The sequence below is a fragment of the Chroicocephalus ridibundus genome, chromosome 2 (genome assembly GCF_963924245.1).
Source record: "Chroicocephalus ridibundus chromosome 2, bChrRid1.1, whole genome shotgun sequence".
Lineage (NCBI taxonomy): Eukaryota > Metazoa > Chordata > Aves > Charadriiformes > Laridae > Chroicocephalus > Chroicocephalus ridibundus.
In genome coordinates this window covers 35,431,575-35,449,520 of record NC_086285.1, presented here as the reverse complement: position 1 = coordinate 35,449,520, position 17,946 = coordinate 35,431,575, and the positions used below count along the sequence as shown (strand labels likewise).

The following is a 17,946-nucleotide window of genomic DNA, read 5'->3' as shown; positions in this document are numbered from 1 at the left end:
ATACCCCAGCCTGTCACATTAAGTAACACTTTATTGAGTTGTCTTACTGCTGTTTGTATTGTAGCAGAGCCTAAAGACTCGGACAAAGAAGCTGGTCCTTTTGTGAAGCCGGTACACTAAGGATCCATTATTCTTTTTTGGTGCAAGATACACCTTTCCTCATAATTACATCCTGAGCTGTGACAAAGTGGCTGCCAGGCAACACAGCTGTCAAAACCACATTGCGGGGCAGTTGGAGAAGCACAAATCAAGTGAAATAACAGAAATGCGTGGGACACGAGGCATCGCACAGAACAGCCAGTGCTCTTCGTCTTCCTCATGCCTGATTATGCAGCGTGGCCTCGGCTCAAGCATCTTTATGGCATAATTGCCCACTTGCCCTTGCAAAAGGGCTGGCGTTGGTGTAGCAAATTGGGGCTCACAGATCTCCCTGGCGTTTTGGGGTTGAAGGGTCTGCAGCACACTTTTCATCGAAGTTAAGGCTCTCACATTCCTGTCCCTTTTCTGCCTTTTGCGTCAGCAATAGGCATCAGGTGATGGGGCTGTATCACCCTGCTAAAATAGCTGATTTTTATTTTTTTTTACACTTTTTTACGCTTTTCAGATTTGGCTCATGTAATGGGCAATGATTGTTGGTACTGGCAGGAAGGAGGTGGCAGAAGAATGTGGCTGGAGCAAAACCTGTCCTTCTCACAAGTACCTGGGTCAGCCTGGTACTGCTCGTGAAGGCATGTGCACAGGGTGCAGTTAAGCTGATTTAATGATGGACAGCTGCTGAAAGGAGCAGTTCTGCTTTCCCCCACATGCAGATTTCTGCCCTCCCCAATCCTGTGGCTGTGTGGTCACAAGGTGGATCAATTCAGCTGTCTGGCCAACGGAAAATTCATTATTTTCTATTTTTCCACCAGGTCGATCAGCTGACTAAAGTCAGGCGGTTACGAGATCCCGCGTAAGGGATGCGAAGGGAGTAGACAACCATGGGCTGTAGGCAGGATCACCTTTTCGCAGCAGCCTGCTGTCAGGCCAGCGTAGCTGAAAGGCCAGGCTACTGCTGCTGCCTTCAGGTGACAGATAACCCAATGTCACACTGACACTGGAAGGGGGCCATTCTACATCTTGGCACCCTGACACAGGTTGGGCTCATCTGCCACCCCCCTTCCACTATGGGTACCCCTGCAATTCCAGAGGAGTTGGTTTAGGGAGCATATCAGTGAGGAAAAAATTATTACTTCTATTGCAAGGTTAGCTTCATGGTTAAGCCAGCTCCCTGCATGGATGGGTGAACACTAGGGTCAGTCTCTGAAACCAATGGGACCTCTTGGTGGGGACAGGGCAAAAACTTTCTGCAACGTGTCTGTGAGATTGGGTTAATTTATAATGTCATTTACCAAGACATTTAGGCACTGGTGAATTCAACCTGGAAGAGCAGGTGAGCCTTATTTGTAGCTCTGAGGCAGAAGATATATATATATATATTATATATATATATGTCAGGAGAGCCCCACCTTACATTCAGTTCTCTGATCTAAACAGATGAGAATAGGGGCTGGCAGAAAGGAAGCAACACCTGTACCACCGAGGTAGAAAAGGCAGACTCCAGAGATGAAGTAAAGCCCCCATAATTCAAGGAACTGAATTCTAGACAAGTGCCTTGAATGCATCTTTCTTCGTTATACAAAGAGTGAAGGAACTGGTTTCTGGTATTGAGGGTTCCCTTCCAGGGATTGCCTGGGAATGACTGGGAGCAAGTCATTCCAGTGAACACCAGTTTCTCCAGTACCGATGCTGACATGGAGGACAAAACACCTCACTGTGTCAAGAATACACTGGGAGGGGAGCAGGGAAGCGTTTTTCCCCCTTACAGCCCTGAGGACCACAGGATGACTCGGGCAGCTGGGGACCCTGGGGGCCCTCCAGCCGCGGCAGGCTCAGCTCGGGGCTTCCTCCAGCCTGGCCTTGGCAACCTCCGGGAGCGACCAGAGATCGCCCAGCCCCTAGAGAAGCCCGAACCCCTCCGGCCTCAGCTGGGACCCGCCGCCTCTCCCCCGTGTCCCCCCCCCGCCGTGTCCCCGGGGTCTGTGCTGGGCGCAGGCCACCGGGAGAGCTGGGGACACGGCCCGGGCGGCCGCCCCCGAGCGCAAAGGAGTTAACAGGACTTTCTGCCTCTTCCCGCCCGCGCCTCCTCCACCCTCCTCATTACCTGCGCTTTATCACTGCCGGAGCCGCGGCGAGGGGCGGGAGGGGCGGAGGGGCCGGCGGGGCCCTTCCTGCCCGCCCGGCGGGGCCGCGGCGTGCGGGGGCCGGTGCGCGAGGGGAGCGCGGTGCGTGCGACCGCCCGCCCGTGTCCCTGTCGCCGGCGGGCGGGCGGGTGGGTGGGAGCGAGGGGAAGGCGGGCGGGCGGGCAGAAGCGGGTCTGCGCGCCGCAGCCCGGCAGGGATGCGGCATGGCCGTGGGCTCCGTCAAGATGCCGTCGCCCCGTGAGGGCGCGGAGCTGGCCCGCAGCTGGAGCCCCGGCGGCGGCGGCGGCGGCGGCGGCACCCACGACCCGCCGCCGGTGCAGCTGCGGCAGAAGCTGCGGGAGCTGCCGGCGCTGCTGCGGAGCGGGCTGACGCTGCGGAGGAAGAGCGCTGCCGCCGCCGCCGGCCGGGTGAGTGAGGGAGGGAGGGATGAGTGAGGAGCCAGCGGGCGGCCCGGGGCTGCGCTCCCGCCGCCCGCCCGCCGGGGCCGCCCCCCGCCCGCCGGCGGTGCCCGGGGCAGCGGGGCGGCGCCCGCAGCCACCCCGGACGGGCCGCGGCGGGGAGCGGGCGGCGGGCAGGCGGCCGGCGCTGGCCCTCCGCGGGAGACCACCGGGCGAGCGCCGGGGAGGGAGGGAGGGAGGGCGATGGGGCGGCTCCGCGCCCGGCGGCACCTCGGCGGCCACCAGGCGGGGTGCCCGCAGGCCGGCCCCGGGCTCGGCCCGCCTCTGCCAGCTCTGGTGAAAAATGAAATATCAGTCTGGGGAGAGTGCGCGCCCCCGTCCCCATCTCCTTGTTCCTCCCGTGGCTCTTCTCGTCCCTCCTTTCCCCTCCCGTGTGTCAGAACTTGCATGGGCCGATGCATACGCTCGTCTGGCAGGGGTGCTCGGACACTTGTGCAAGCGCCTGTGAAAGCAGTGAACTTCAACGTGTGCTCGAGTTTTTGAAGCTAGATGGCCTTTCTGGACACGCTCTGCCCCCAGTCTCCCATGCTGCCAGAGGCCGAGGCCGTGGGTTCAGGTGGGCATGGCGGAAATCCCGAGCCAAATTTCACATAAGTTGACTCATCTGTAGAAAGTCTGGTGGTACAGCAGGGCATTGGTAGGAAGCGTTGCCCTGGCGAAGCACAGCGTGACACCACCGCAGCTGGGAACCGCAGTGGTGAGCGGCCGCTCGTGCCTTTGATGTCTCCCAGTTGTGACTGGTGCCATATCATGGGCGTTAGATTGCCATCAAACCTTACTTGCAGGCCAAAACGGGACTGAAACCCACCATCTGAGTAGCTGAAATGAAGGGGTTGGGTTTCCCTACATGGGGTTGGGTTTGTCTGCGTGGGGAATCAAGCGAGCTGCTGTGTGGTTTTGGTACACTGATAAATGCCTGTGCAAGGAGAAGTCAGCATGGTGTGTATTTGTACCCGCATCGAGTTTGCAGTACTTTACCCATGTAAATAAATGCTTTCTCTCCATGGGGAAGTTGTTGTGAAATATAGTAGGGTGTGAATTTAAAACCAAACTTCCTGGGTGAATGCTTTGTTCTTAGAAGAACATGCAAGGAAGATAAATAAGATTAAGGTAGTATATAAATTTACAGCAGAGTGGCTATTTCTGAGTAATATTTTGGTTCAGATTCCTGTTCTGGATTAATTTCTTTCTTCAAGTGAGTTTAACCCACAGAATGAAGACTAATCTGTATGGAGATGCCTAATGATTTTTATTATTCAGGTGAAATTGTAACCCACTGACAAGCTTCCATAAGAACACGGAGCTAAGGGGATTCATATAATTTCAAATAGTCAAGTCTTGCTCTGCCCTAACAGGCTGTTTATGTCAGATATCTGTCTTCCAGTGAAGATGAGACCTTTTCTGAATTGAGTTTAGTTTATTCCACTTTAAAATCATACTACCTGAGAAGTGGAGTAAGTGTGCAGTGAGGAGGTAAGAATCAGTGCAGAACCACTGCTGGTAACCGTGTTGGTTTGTAGGCAGGTCTGAAATACTATTCTAGCACAACAAATTCACGATGCTTCAGGGAGACACCATGCAGAGTAGGCTCAGGTTTATCCTTGTGGTTATTCATCACTGCTACTGAAAGCATTTGACAAGTAAGTGGTATGAACATCTACTCTATATATATTTGAAGTGGGTGAGTTAACAGCCTGATGAGAAGCCTGGGTGGCTCCTGGGTCGTGCAGCTCCTCAGCTGTGCTGGCTGAAGCCTTGGTCCCCTCTTGCTTCATACAGTCCCAGCTGAGGCTCTGCCTGTCTTTGCTGATGTGCCGCGCTACGGACCATCAAACACAGCATGACAGATTTAGTGGTGGTGTCATCTGTGGCTTTGCTTTCCAGTACCCGGTGGGTCATCTTGCAAAGTTTTCCTTGAACTGTCTAAGCTGGTAGGAAGAAGGCTGGAGGGAGGATGGTGAGTTTGTAAGTCAGTCTGGAGTCAGCCCAGCAGATCTTGGATCAGTGGGCAATGCTGTGTGGAGATGCTGTATGGCTTCATCAGGACCTTCTGGGTGGTGACTTGGTCCTGCGTGGAGAACAGGACTGCTGTGCATCTCTGGATTTGCAGGGATTCTCCTGCAGCTAGAATTATTCATCAGTGCAGGTGTCTAGTGGGGTGTTCTGAGGCACAGGTAGTGCTAGGAGTCCAGTAGTGACGTTAATGTCACTTGTTCCCTTTGGAAACAAAGTGGACACTCGGGGTGCATGGAGGGTCTCTCCTACGCACACAATTCTCCAGGGAGCAGCCTGACTCTGTTAGTAGTGTTGATTCCTGTCTGCTCTGTGCGTGTGCTTTTTCCCCCCAGAAATGGAATTTTAGGGGCACGACACTTTTCACGTATTTCTATTTAATGTGGAGAATAACTTCAACCCTGAAAAATGACAGTATTTGGTAGAGGGAAGGAATATGTTAGAATAATAAAATTTTTATTATTTTTACTGCTTTCCCTTTTAAACATGGCTCTTAAATTAAAAAAGCCTTAAAATAAGGTTGAAGGAAGGTTGAGTAACACAAATATGAAACAAAGGTTCCTTTTTTTTTTTCCACCTCAACAAAATATTTCAAGTTAATACAAAGTTAATTTTTGGAGGGTTTTGTTTGCTTATGAAATCTCCGTTCCCTCCATCCCTTTGAAAAAAAGATTTAGTCTGATCTTCCTCTCCAGTGACTTTTTCTTTGTGCTTTTCTGTTTGTTCAAACGCCAAGCTGAGAGTCTTATTTGTCCAGCTGGTTTCATCAGGAATGTTGCTCACTTAGGTGAGCTGTTTTCAAGCAAATGCTGACTAGCTGAAATTCTGGCTTGTTTAATTTCCTAGAAAAATATTATGACCCCTGAGCAGGGGGTCTGCCTCTGATGCTGACTCGCTGAGGGACCACCTGCAGTGCAGTTTGCTCCCTCATCTATAAAGCAGGGGTAATCTGCATGCGTGCGTGCTTGGGGAGTGTGGATAATAAAATATAATGGAAGTGTTAAGGGTGCTATAATTGTTTTAAGGGATGTACTTCACTGCGTGCTGTTCAAGTACTCCCTGCAGTGCCGGGGGTGGAAAACATTGCATAGTAGAAGGTAGTATACAAAAAATGGAATAAATTTTGCAAACCAGTGTGGGGCGGAATAATCTTTTTTAGATCTTTTTGGGCTTCTCCCTCCTCGGCCCTTGGCACTAGACTGTTTGATAAGAGATAAAACTATCCGCCGCTTCCTTTGCTAGGGAAGCCCAATGCTTTTTTTTTTTTTTAAAGCTCCTGAACTTTGAACTGGACGTTGGCCTTGTCCCTGACGGTGGTTTTTCTTAAATTCTGTCTTAGGGCAAGTGCAGCACAGATGTCGGAGATGGCACTGGAGGTTGCACAGTGAGCGGGGAGGCGTGGGTTTTACTCCTCAGCCTCTGCTTGGTGCTGCTTTGTTTCTGCTGGGTAAAACAGCAGAAAATGACCCAATCTTTTGCTGCGGTAGTTTTGTGTGTGTGTCTTGTGTGTGTGTATCAGAGCTTGTGCAAGGGCAGAGGAGGGATCTGTTGCGGTGCGTCACTGTGCCCTGTGGAACCATTTCCCTCTGCCATGTGCTTTCTCAAAATCTTTGGAAAGTGAGACACTTCTGTTTCTTAGTTTGCCTCCCTGAGGTATGTGTTAAGCACACATGTAATAAGCATGAGCATTTTGGTCATGAACTGTCTTTGGTGTTCTTCCTGGTGCTTGCCAAAGATGTCTTCCTCTCCTCCCCTTTTTCTTGTGATTAGCGATGAAATACGGGTCTCTGCCTCTGGAAGCACCAGGAACGCCAGTGGTGAGGTCCTGCAGGCACATCAGTGCAGCAGTCACTCCGTTATGCCAAAAATCCTTTTCACAAGATTGAGTTGGACTTTTAATGGAGCTAATGCCCCTCCTGAGTGCCTCCTGGGAGAGCAGGGAAGCGCTCAGAAGTCAGAGGACAAATTACCTTGCACGCCTGCATGCACACACACACATTTTCAGTGTTTACATTTACACACAAACAAAATACTGTTGCTATACATGAGCACGGATGTTGCTCTTGTCACAGTAGTGGAGCTGGAAAACCTTTTGGATGCCACGGTGTCAAATGCTATTACTCTGATATTGTGAAAGGTCTTGCTGGCCTGTACAAACCTTCGCTGTGGGATGTGCCTTTTGGCTTGCTGGAAGTTGAAGAGATACTATGACTCTTCTTTTCTGAGACCCTGTAATGACTTTTGTGAGGTTCCTAGAGGTCTTCAGCCAGGCAAATGTTCTCTGACTGTCTTCACCTTAGCTCTGTTTTGAGTGACAACTTTGCTGTGTGCGTATATGTCAGGATGTAAACTGACTGTAGGGTTACAGGTTGAAAATAAACCACAGAAGTTAGGGTTTACATGAGTTTACATGAGTTCAAGGTGAGACCAGAGAAGTTCATGGAAGAGGAATGTATTGAACATACATAATCCTCATCAGGCACAGAAGGTTCCCGAGCTGAAAATAGCTAGGAGGGTTGGAGCGTATTAGAGATATCTATCATATATTCTGGCACTGGCAGTTGTCATGCTGTTGGAGACAACTCTTCTTTGGCAGGGGAAAAAAAATCAAATTGTATGCAATCTGTTTTAATTAAATGAAGTATCCAAACCTCTCAACCTACATTTTGCTAAATTTTTATTCATCTCTTGTAAGAAGCTTTCAGTTGCTTATGCTACTTCAGAAGTATCATTCAAGTTACTTTCTTCCAATCAATTCATTCCACGATTGGGAAAATCATGGTGTTGTAGATGAGGTTTTGCCAGGAGATTAGAAATTCCCTGCTGGAAATACTCAGAATTTCCAGTACTTCTTTCCATGGGTACATTATGTTTGTGTTTGATAGTTACACTTTGATTGAGCCATGCGTATAGATCTACCTTGTACTCAGGTAATCTTCACCAACGACTGACATTTATAGCAGTCCACATTCTTCTTCGCAGCTCCTCATCTTGGTAGTGCCTGGGTGACCTTGTCTTTCTTCCTGCTGAATTACACTCTTTTCCTAATATTCCAGTCACCTAATCTTCTGTACGCCATTCTGTTTCCATTTGTTTTCACAACACCTCCCATTTTGTGCCATCAGCACACTTCATTAGCACCTTCATGCTCATTTGACCAGTGCTGTTAATGAGAGGAGGAGAAAAAAATCAGGAGAACAATTGCTCTGGTACCTATGTATATGCATATATACACTAGAGGCTTTGATTTTGGAATTCTTCCTGCATTAAAAAGATGCAGTTTTGTGGTGTGTAGGTGCTATACTGGCTGAAATCAGTGCACAAAAATACTGTACTAGCTCAGTGAATCGAAAGTTTTACTGTCAGAAGTATTACCGAAGTAGGCTGATTGATATTGGTGACATTTTGCTTTAAAGCCTGCCGTAGAGGTTCTACTCAGTAACTTAATACTCCCATCACTTTGTCAGTTATTATGTGACTAAAAATAGTCTCGGTAAGTAGTCTTGAATTTTTCCTATTGTAATCAAGCTTATTATGTATTCCTGCTAAATGTATTTGATTAAGATAATCGTCTTTCACAGTATCCTTTAATGTGTCAGGTCTGTGACTGGTGACATGTGAAATGTTGAGTAATGAGTAAAATAGCTTAGCGGCAGTGACCACAGTAGCTGATGGGGAATTTCAGTGTCTCTTGTGTTTATTTGCATAATAATTTGTTTCATAGTCAGTGTTCAGTGAATTACTAAATTGAGAATACTTCTTAATTAGCCCATGTGTTATGACATCTGAGAAACTATCATAGAATCATAGAATCTTCATGGTTGGAAAGGACCTTTGAGATCATCGAGTCCAACCAAACAACCTACAATCTCTGTCACTAGAGCATGCCCTCAAGTGCCACATCTAGACGTTTCTTAAACACCTCTAGGGATGGTGACTCAACCACCTCCCTGGGCAGGCTGTTCCAGTGCCTGACCACTCTTTCAGTAAAGGAATTCTTCCTAATATCTAATCTAAATCTCCCCTGCTGCAACTTCAGACCATTTCCTCTGGTCCTGTCATTATTTACTTGGGAGAAGAGGCCAACACTCACCTCTCTCCAACCTCCTTTCAGGTAGTTGTAGAGGGCAATGAGGTCTCCCCTCAGCCTCCTCTTCTCCAAGCTAAACATGCCCAGCTCCCTCAGCCTCTCCTCATATGACCTGGTCTCCAGACCCCTCACCAGCCTGGTAGCTCTCCTCTGGACACGCTCCAGCACCTCAATGTCCCTCTTGTACAGAGGGGCCCAGAACTGAACTCAGTACTTGAGGTGAGGCCTCACCAGTGCCGAGTACAGAGGCACGATCCCTTCCCTGCTTCTGCTAGCCATGCTATTCCTGATACAAGCCAGAATGCTGTTGGCCTTCTTGGCCACCTGGGCACACTGCTGGCTCATGTTAAGCTGGCCGTCCACCAGCACCCCCAGGTCCTTTTCTGCTGGGCAGTTTTCCAGCCACTCTGCCCCAAGCCTGTAGCGTTGCTTGGGATTGTTGTGACCAAAATGTAGGACCCGGCACTTTGCCTTATTAAACCTCATACAGTTGGCCTTGGACCATGGATCCAGCCTGTCCAGGTCCCTCTGTAGAGCCTTCCTACCCTCAAGCAGATCTTGATTAACTACAGTTGAGTGAAACAGGAGGCAAACCCACTCTTCTGCCCCAGGAAGTAACCTGATAAGTTTTGCAGAGACCAAAGTTATTTTTCTCCCTGAGGCGGAGGATTAGTCTGGTTGCCAGGGTGATGCCCAGGGCATGTGGTCTTGCTCTGGCCCTGGGTGTGAGGCTGGCAGGGCCTGGGCTGGCATCTCAGCTGCTTTCTAGCATCCCCGGGACAGGCCAGGCGCAGCACGAGTGCATGGGGAAGAGTGGGTTTGCCTCATGTGGGTCACACTCTTGGGAGGTGCATAGGGTGGAGGACATCGACCCTTTGATACAGGAAAAAAAAGTGCAGCAGCTTGCTCTGAGCTATGGGGCAGGTTCTGAGTTCCCTTTCTCTGTTTTGGCCAGAGCATATCCTGGTAAGTCCCTCTTTGACCCATAGTCGGCTGCTATGAAACACGGTCTTGTCTTTAACGCCTTGCCGACACTGTAAATGAGGCTCAATCTCAAAACACCTTGAGTTAATTTTGCCCGTGCTCAGTCTTAAGGTGCTGCTTTTCATGTCTCAGTAATAACACCTTCAGATAGGGTCTCCGAAAGAAAACATTGATCCACCCTATACATTTTTGTAGTTCTGGTTGAAGAAGGTTCTCACTACTTTCACTTTTGGTTTTGCTCCTGTTTCCGAGGGAGACAGCCTGCCGATCCTCAGATGATGCGCTGCTGTGTGTGGCTTGGAAACCTGTCAAGGAAATCTATGTAGGAAACAAGATCAACTCCACTGGAATTAAAAGGAATGTATCTGAGTATTTGCCAAACTTCTGCTAGTGTTACATCTTGATGAAAGACTCAATTTAAATGTGAGCTGATTGTCCCCTTAGTTATATATTTAAAGGGAAATGGACAAAGTTCACTTTGTGGAATTGTATACTTTAATTTGCTTGGTTGCAAACCTGCATTATTGGTTAATTCACGCTACATTTCCCAGCTGCCAGGATGAATGAACAAGCGCTGCACTGTACAATTATGACAAACCCCGTTAAGGTTTGTATTCAGCTGTTGTTACTCGTATGGCCCCAGTGGTTTGAATTCCATTTGTGCCATGAGGAAATTGCAAAACAAGCTGTGCATTTTTATGCTGATGAAAATGCTGAAAATAGATGGTGATAGCTTTTTAAAAGTGTGTGGGAGAGGAAGGCAGAATATGCCACCTTTTCAACCTAATTCATGGAAAGTTATTGTAATAAAACAGATGTTTTATGCTTAATATATAACAATTAAAGTAAAATTTCACATATGGGAAAGGAAGTTGCTTGTTCTTTATATTTATACTATGTAACTTTATACTTATACTCTATAACTTTGTATTTATACTATATAACTTGCTTATTCAGTTATAGTTGAAGTGCTCCTGTCCAGCCATGGTTTCTGACCTCTCCCCAGGTGGGTGTCGGGTGTAACAGCCAGCGTACGAAGCGACGGGGTTCAGTACACTGACTTTGGGTCTGGCTCTGCTGAACTGCTTAAGAGCCCAGGTGGGTCTCACCACGTTCCTGTGCCTGATCTCCAGGCACCCAGGTGCTGTAGGTCTGGTCCCAAAGTCATCTCCTTGGGATGCAAGCCATCTTCTAGTAGGGATTCATATTAATGCTTAGAAAAAGAGCCTTAGCGTTAGTTGAGGCTCAGTACAGTCCTATAGGACTGAGAATAAAATGGGTCACCTTTTAACTCTGGACAGAGTGAGAGCGCTCCGTTCTTCTGGACTCCCTCAGGTCTGGCTTTGCTGGGCCATCCATACATTTCTCTGCTCTTTGTGCACAAACTCCGAAATCTCTTTTTCCTCAAATCAGGCTGCTTTACAGATCCCGCAGGGTCTATATGCATAAATCCATTTTAGTGCATTTTAGGTTGCTTTTTAGTATCTACAGTATAAACTTTATCCATATGACACCTTTTGATTTAAATATTTTTCATTATATCTGCGCTTTTGGCAAAAGTTTAACGATAAAGATGAAATCATTGGGGGTGTAAAGTTAAAAACCATGGAAACAGGATCTGAATTTTTTCAAGTTCCAGGTGTAAAAGGCAGTAGCTATTCATAATTGTCACAGTGTCTTTTATCTTATGTTAACTTATGGTTTGGCTTGGGTTAGTCTGACCTTGTAAATTGTTCTGCTTATGGCTGTTGTATTAAGCTAGGGTCAATTATTAATATTTAAATACTGTATTATACAGTTTATTCTGATGAATTCCTTTTTCACAAGATATTTTCCTGGAGAGGACACAGCAGGCTAACTGATTAAAACTCAATATACTTTTTATAGTGCAAAAAGAAAATATTCTGCTGATTGAGGGGAAAAAACGTCTTCAGTCTATATAAATACCAGTAGAGCTGTATTCATAGCATCAGTAATAATTTTTTGCCTTCAGTATTGGAACTGAATTAACACATTAAAACTTAAAATGATGGATGATTTTTAGTTTGCCTTCTTAAAGATACTGATTGTGAGGAATGCAGTTTTCTTTTTGCGCTTTGTTTGGAGGCGCTGCCTTTCTTTCCGTGCTTCCTGAACCTCATACCTCAGTATTTATGTGTCTGAGACACACATGGGCTTAGAGCAGTAGGGAAAGAAATAGTTCAGAGGCTCTCCAGCAGTCTTGTTGCTTCGTTATGGCATGGGTTTTATATGTGTACTCTACTGTGAACTGCTAGTAGCTTCTCCTGCAGCTGTCCCTTCTGAGCATCTCTGCAGGTCGTGTGTCAGCATCATCAGTGGGACTGTGGAACAAGCAGCACCAAGCCACGGGCTGTGGCTGCGTACAGTGATACCACTGGCCAAAGCAATGTATGTCAAACCGTGCCCTTCATGGCACAGTATATACAGTCTGCAGGTCAGTGCTGAGGAGCCGTAAACCAGAGGAAGTACTGCATTTTGGATTAAGCCTCCCTCCCCACCTGAAAAAAAAAACCAAACAAAAAACAACACAAAAACCCAACTCAACAGAAAATTGAGGTCCACACCACTTGTGAGCATCAAGAATTTATGATGTTGCTCGGGGTAGGGAGGGGGAGGGAGAGCAGATGTTTGGGTTTTGTTTATTTGTGTTTGGGTTTTTTTTAAGACAATAAGCATTTAATTGTGGTTTTCTCACCACTTTCTGGCCAAGGGAGTTAGACTCAGTGATCCTTTTGTAATTTCAGATGGATGTGTTAATCATTTGCTGTCATAGACTGCTAGTGCACACTGTTAAGCAGATGCTCCGTTTCATCCCGTAGGTGAATGCACTTCAGTGATGCATAAATTGATTTTTAAAATATGGAAAGAAGGGGAGAAAAACAATGCACACGCATGGTTAGCTCTGAAAGTCACAAAGCTGCTGTTTACTGGATGGCTGAAGGAATGAGCTAAAAGAATCCCTTAGATCTGGTCTGGGTCCCAGCTCGTGTACAATCCAGCGCTTTGTTGCGGTGTGTCATTTCTGCAGCGCCCGAAGCCTCTTGGCAGCGAAAGCAAATCTGGGGGTGTGGGCTGCGAGTCTGCTGCTGAATCTGTGTTGCAGGACGAACTGAGATTTGTGGTGTTTGTTAAGGAAGGCCAAAGTCATGGGAGATGCACGTCCTAAAGGAACAAAAGCAGAATCTTGTAGTTAGCTGCCAAAGAAGAAAGGTAAGGATGCAACGTACCCCAAGCTTAAGTGTGTTTTGGCTAAAGAAGGATAAACTGTAACGTCTGTCCATGGTACCCCTGAATTGTGCATAGGAATTCTTTAAAGTAGTCTTCCTCAGCATTTTGTTGGGAAAAAACCAAACTAGTAAAGAACCAAAATACAGCAATCCTGCTAGATTAATTGTTATATCTTCTGTTCACAAAGAACAGCATGATCATGTCCAAAAATGGAACTTGGTTACTCTAAAAGCTTACACCATAGATGCCATCGTAGCGCTATACTCTGTCAGCTCGAAGAGTGTTCACAAATGATTAAAAGACCTGTTCTTTTTATTGCTTGGTATCCACATGTATGAAAGAGATTGATAAAACTGGTCAGCCCGTTAGAGCATAGTCATTCATAAATAGCGTCTTTGTAATTGTCTTTGACAGCAGTTGCTGGAACAAAATACATAAAATGCAAAAATAATAATGGTAGTTAAATGAATGCCTCTTTATTTATATTTTTATTATTGTGTTGAAGGATACAAAGAGGAACATTCAGCAGATATTTAATTTCTTGTTTTATCTCATTAAACAGACAGTCCCAAAACAAATGAGTTTCAGATTAGTTTTACCAAAGCTATTTATCTAATTATGGCTTTCACTGCACTTGAATGAATGGCTGCAAATCAATAGGTCTCTTAGGTTGCCAGTGCATGCATTAAAACTGGTAAGTCTCCAAGCTGAATAGCAGGAGTGATCTCGCTTGGTTTTTTTCCATTGAGATGACTGTCCTCAGCTCATGCAGTGTGTGCATAAACTGAGAATTTATCTGAAGCCCTGCTTAAAAGGTCCCACTTTTGAGTTGATCATTTGCAATTCAATGTGGCAATAAATATTTACGTTATACCGGTAGTGGTTTTATTAAAAAAAGAACAAAACAATTAATTCAGAGGAAGCTAGTGAAGATAAAAAACACATTGTAGTGGGTCGTGATGATGGTTTGTCTGCTCCTATATCTAAGTTTTAAGGTTGATCTAACAGGTAGCTGGTTTAGCCGCAAATATAAAGTTTCTTGTGCTTTTAAGAGAGTGTGTGGGCAAATGTTGTATAGTCTGCCTTCCACATTGTTTATTTTCTGGTTTCAAATAGCCAGAGATATGTTATACTCTGATGCTTGGGGGTTGTTACCATCAACCATTGTAGTTCTAGCTTTTCATGTTACCCATGTACAAATACAGCCTTTTAATGAATCTGGCTGGTATTTTGGCTTCAGACTCCTCTTGGAACTCACATTTGCAGAGCTTGTGTGCGGGGTTTGGTGATAATGACTTTACAGCGGAAGGAAAAATATGTTTTGTTTTGTTCTGTTGTTAATGAAACCATTTCTTTTTGATCAGTTTTGAATATCCCACCTTTAATTTCCGTGACTCTTCTGTTGTTCCTGTGAGACAGGGAACTTCAAACTTAGGTACAGTTAGATTTTATATATTCATTTTTACAGCTGTTTTTTAAAGCAAGCAATCCGAGTCTCTCTGGATGGCTCTTTCCATGCTGTAATCACTTTTGTTACCTTGTTTTGAACTCTTATCTGCTTCTGCAATGTCCCCTTGAGCTTGTGATGCCTTGTGCTGAATGTAATATTCTAGATGAGACCGCACCACTGATTTATATAAAACATGCAATTTCCTCCCTGTCTCCATCATGTAGGCTTTTCATCCGAGAAATTTGCTATCTTTTTAGAGTTCCTGGTGGTACAGATTAGTTCTTCACTGAAATGTCTTCGCAGCCATTCAGGTTGCTTTCTTTAAATTGATATAGTTAATTTAAACCCACATAAGGTGTCAGCATTTTTTCCCTTTGGGTGGCCGTTACTTTGCATTTGATGTGGATAAACGTAATTTAACATGGAGTTGTCCAGTCACCTACCTTGACCAGGTCCATCTGAAGTTGCTTATAGACTTCTGATTGTGGCTAAGCAAAATAATATAAGCAAAATTTGCTTATCTTGATACTGACATTACAAATATGTTTTATTAAACAGCATTCAGCCTAGGATATAACGTTGTGGCAACTTTGTGTTTTCCTTGTCTTAATGAAAACAGCCTGTTTAATCCTGTTCTTGTCCTTCATTACTTTGCTATTGCTTGATCATTTACAATATTTTTGTCTCTCCGGTGAAGTCTGCTTCACCTTCTTTAGAGGAGTTTTGTGTGTTAGGATGTGTCTATATTATCTCTGTTGAAGTTGGAGGTACAACTGTAGAGTATTGCTGTGTAGACGGTCTCTGAACATACAAGGAAACCAGTTAATATCATGTCAGTCTTGACCTTGTTACAACATACTGTGTCAGAGGCTTTCCTGTTGCTGTAAGAAATACAAGAATATTCAAGTTGCTGTTCAATGGGTGGACAACTGTTTGGAATCACAGAATCACAGAATGGTAGGGGTTGGAAGGGACCTCCGGAGATCACCTAGTCCAACCCCCCTGCCAGAGCAGGGTCACCTAGAGCAGGCTGCACAGGAACGCGTCCAGGTGGGTTTTGAATGTCTTCAGAGACGGAGACTCCACCACCTCTCTGGGGAGCCTGTTCCAGTGCTCTGCCACCCTCAAAGTAAAGAAATTCCTCCTCATGTTTAGGTAGAACTTCCTGTGTTCAAGTTTGTGCCCGTTACCTCTTGTCCTGTCACCGGGCAGCACTGAAAAGAGCCTGGCCCCATCCTCCTGACACCCACCCTTTAAGTGTTTATAAGCATTGACAAGATCCCCCTTCAGTCTTCTTTTTTCCAGACTGAAGAGACCCAAATCCCTCAGCCTTTCTTCATAAGAGAGGTGTTCCAGTCCCCTAATCATCTTGGTAGCTCTCAGCTGTCCCCTCTCCAGCAGTTCCCTGTCCTTCTTGAACCAGGGAGCCCAGAACTGGACACAGCACTCCAGGTGCGGCCTCACCAAGGCAGAGTAGAGGGGGAGGATGACCTGCCTCGACCTGCTGGCCACACTCTTCTTGATGCACCCCAGGATGCCATTGGTCTTCTTGGCCACAAGGGCACATTGCTGGCTCATGGTCATCCTGTTGTCCACCAGGACTCCCAGGTGTCTTTCAGCTGAGCTGCTCTCCAGCAGGTCAGCCCCCAACCTGTACTGGTGCATGGGGTTATGGTGCATGGAAGGTTCTACACGGACTAGTAACTAACAACTTTGTCAAATAACCACTGAGCAGGGCTCTGCAAGAGTATCATCTCTTGTCTCTGCTACTACCAGTACTTTCTTTAAAAACTGCAGGGATGGAGTAGAGAATATGCTTGTTAAGAATTAGCGACCTGTCCAATAAATCAAAAAAGAAAGAGCGGAGAGGGGAAGAGAGTGGTTTGTTCTCCCCCCTTTCCCTCCCCCTATTTTTCTGCTTATGCAACTTTATGGCAAAACTGCTACCAGGATCAAAACAGGTAAATCGCCAAAGATTTTTGAAGAATGTCACATTACAGACAGCTGTTCTCTAATTTTGTAAAGCTCTTTATTAATAAACAGAGACACAAAATGTCCCTGTAGTGGACTTTTGCATTTAAGCACAAAGTGTAGCTAACAGAGCAGCACTGCTATTAAATAAAAGTTATGGTCTTATTAAATACAATGCAAATGTATGGTCTTGGAGAATTCATTTATTGTGGCTGTAGAAAAGGACCTTCTTCAGTTGCTTATTAATAGCAAAACATATTACAGGAAAATTTATGGCAGGATGGTGGATAAGGAAATGTTACATTCTTCCATTTTGTTAATAAAAAGAATTCCAAAGAAGCTATCCAGAGACAATAATAATTTCTTTTTATACATCTGAGTTTAAAAACTGTTCCCTGTCATGAAGAGCTAATGGTAAATTTTGTGAGACTTACAAAACTGGAAACCTGATTATTTTTTTTTTATTTTTTATTTGAGTTAAGCAAGAAAACAGACTGAATCTTCATCCCTTGCTTTCGCAGTTCTTGGTGTTATCTGACTTTTAGAAACAAAACTAAACACTGAGGCTCTGTGAGTCATCTTCTTTTCAGCCTGAGCCAACTCCAGTTTCACTATGTGTATGCTTGTTTCTTTATACTGTGACTTTTTCCCTCCAAAGTTAGTCATTGTTATCTCTTGGCACAAGTGGAGAAGTTCAAACCGTCAACAAGCATGAGACACGCTAAAAACATGCAAACAAACCTCCCGTGTAATCTTCCAAACCCCAGAGCGTTCCCGTTGCTTTGTTGTTCATGAACCCATCTGATCTTTTGATCATATCCTGGTGGAGGGAGCAGGAAGGTTAATTCCAAGGGAAGGGTTTACTGACCAGGAATGGTGTCCTAGAGGCCCCCTCCAGTTAACTTCTGCTGGTGTGTCCAGTGCCCGCAACAGACGTTATGGTGCTGCATAGATGAAAGGCAGCAAATAGATTAGAGGTGAAAAAACTTCTGTTACTCTTTTTGCAAGCTTTGCTTTTTGAAGAAGCCTCTGCCTGTGTATCTACCTACCAAGAAGATGCTGAAACTCTTTAATTTTGTTACAGTTATTTTTGGCACTTGAGAGGTGACCAAATAGATACGTTATCCCATAGGCTTAGGCTGGCTTAGGTGAAATTGGTGAAGCCCATGTGGTTCGTGGTGGTGGTTCCACTGAGGCAAGGGCTGGTTTGAAGTCATCTCTAAAAAGCTGGTGTAGAAAAGGATGAAGCAGTGAGCAATCAACTGGTTCTTGAAGACAGTGTATCTCAAAATGAAGGTCTCTTCCAGTAAGTGGCAATTTGCCATCAATCTGCCCAGAGTTTAACTGATGGCTTGGGTGTCCCTGCTGCGGAATGAGTTATTGAGCTGGAGGGGCTTTTGAGATTGTTGTGGCAAAGGGGCTGGAAGAGTCTGAACAGGTATTGCCTGCTTTGGTAGGGCTTCCAGGCTGGCCCAGGCTTCCTTGGTGAAT

General features: G+C 45.8%; 1 protein-coding gene across 1 annotated transcript in view; it reads left to right on the top strand.

Moving 5' to 3' along the window:
- The first annotated feature begins 2,371 nt into the window (after positions 1 to 2,371).
- The window catches only part of RAPGEF5 (Rap guanine nucleotide exchange factor 5), a 162,570-nt gene continuing 146,995 nt past the window's right edge, over positions 2,372 to 17,946 (top strand). The window contains exon 1 of the mRNA XM_063324995.1: positions 2,372 to 2,647. Within this exon, the coding sequence (XP_063181065.1) occupies positions 2,444 to 2,647 (204 nt within the window). The 5' untranslated portion in view covers positions 2,372 to 2,443. The remainder of the gene's footprint in view (positions 2,648 to 17,946) is intronic.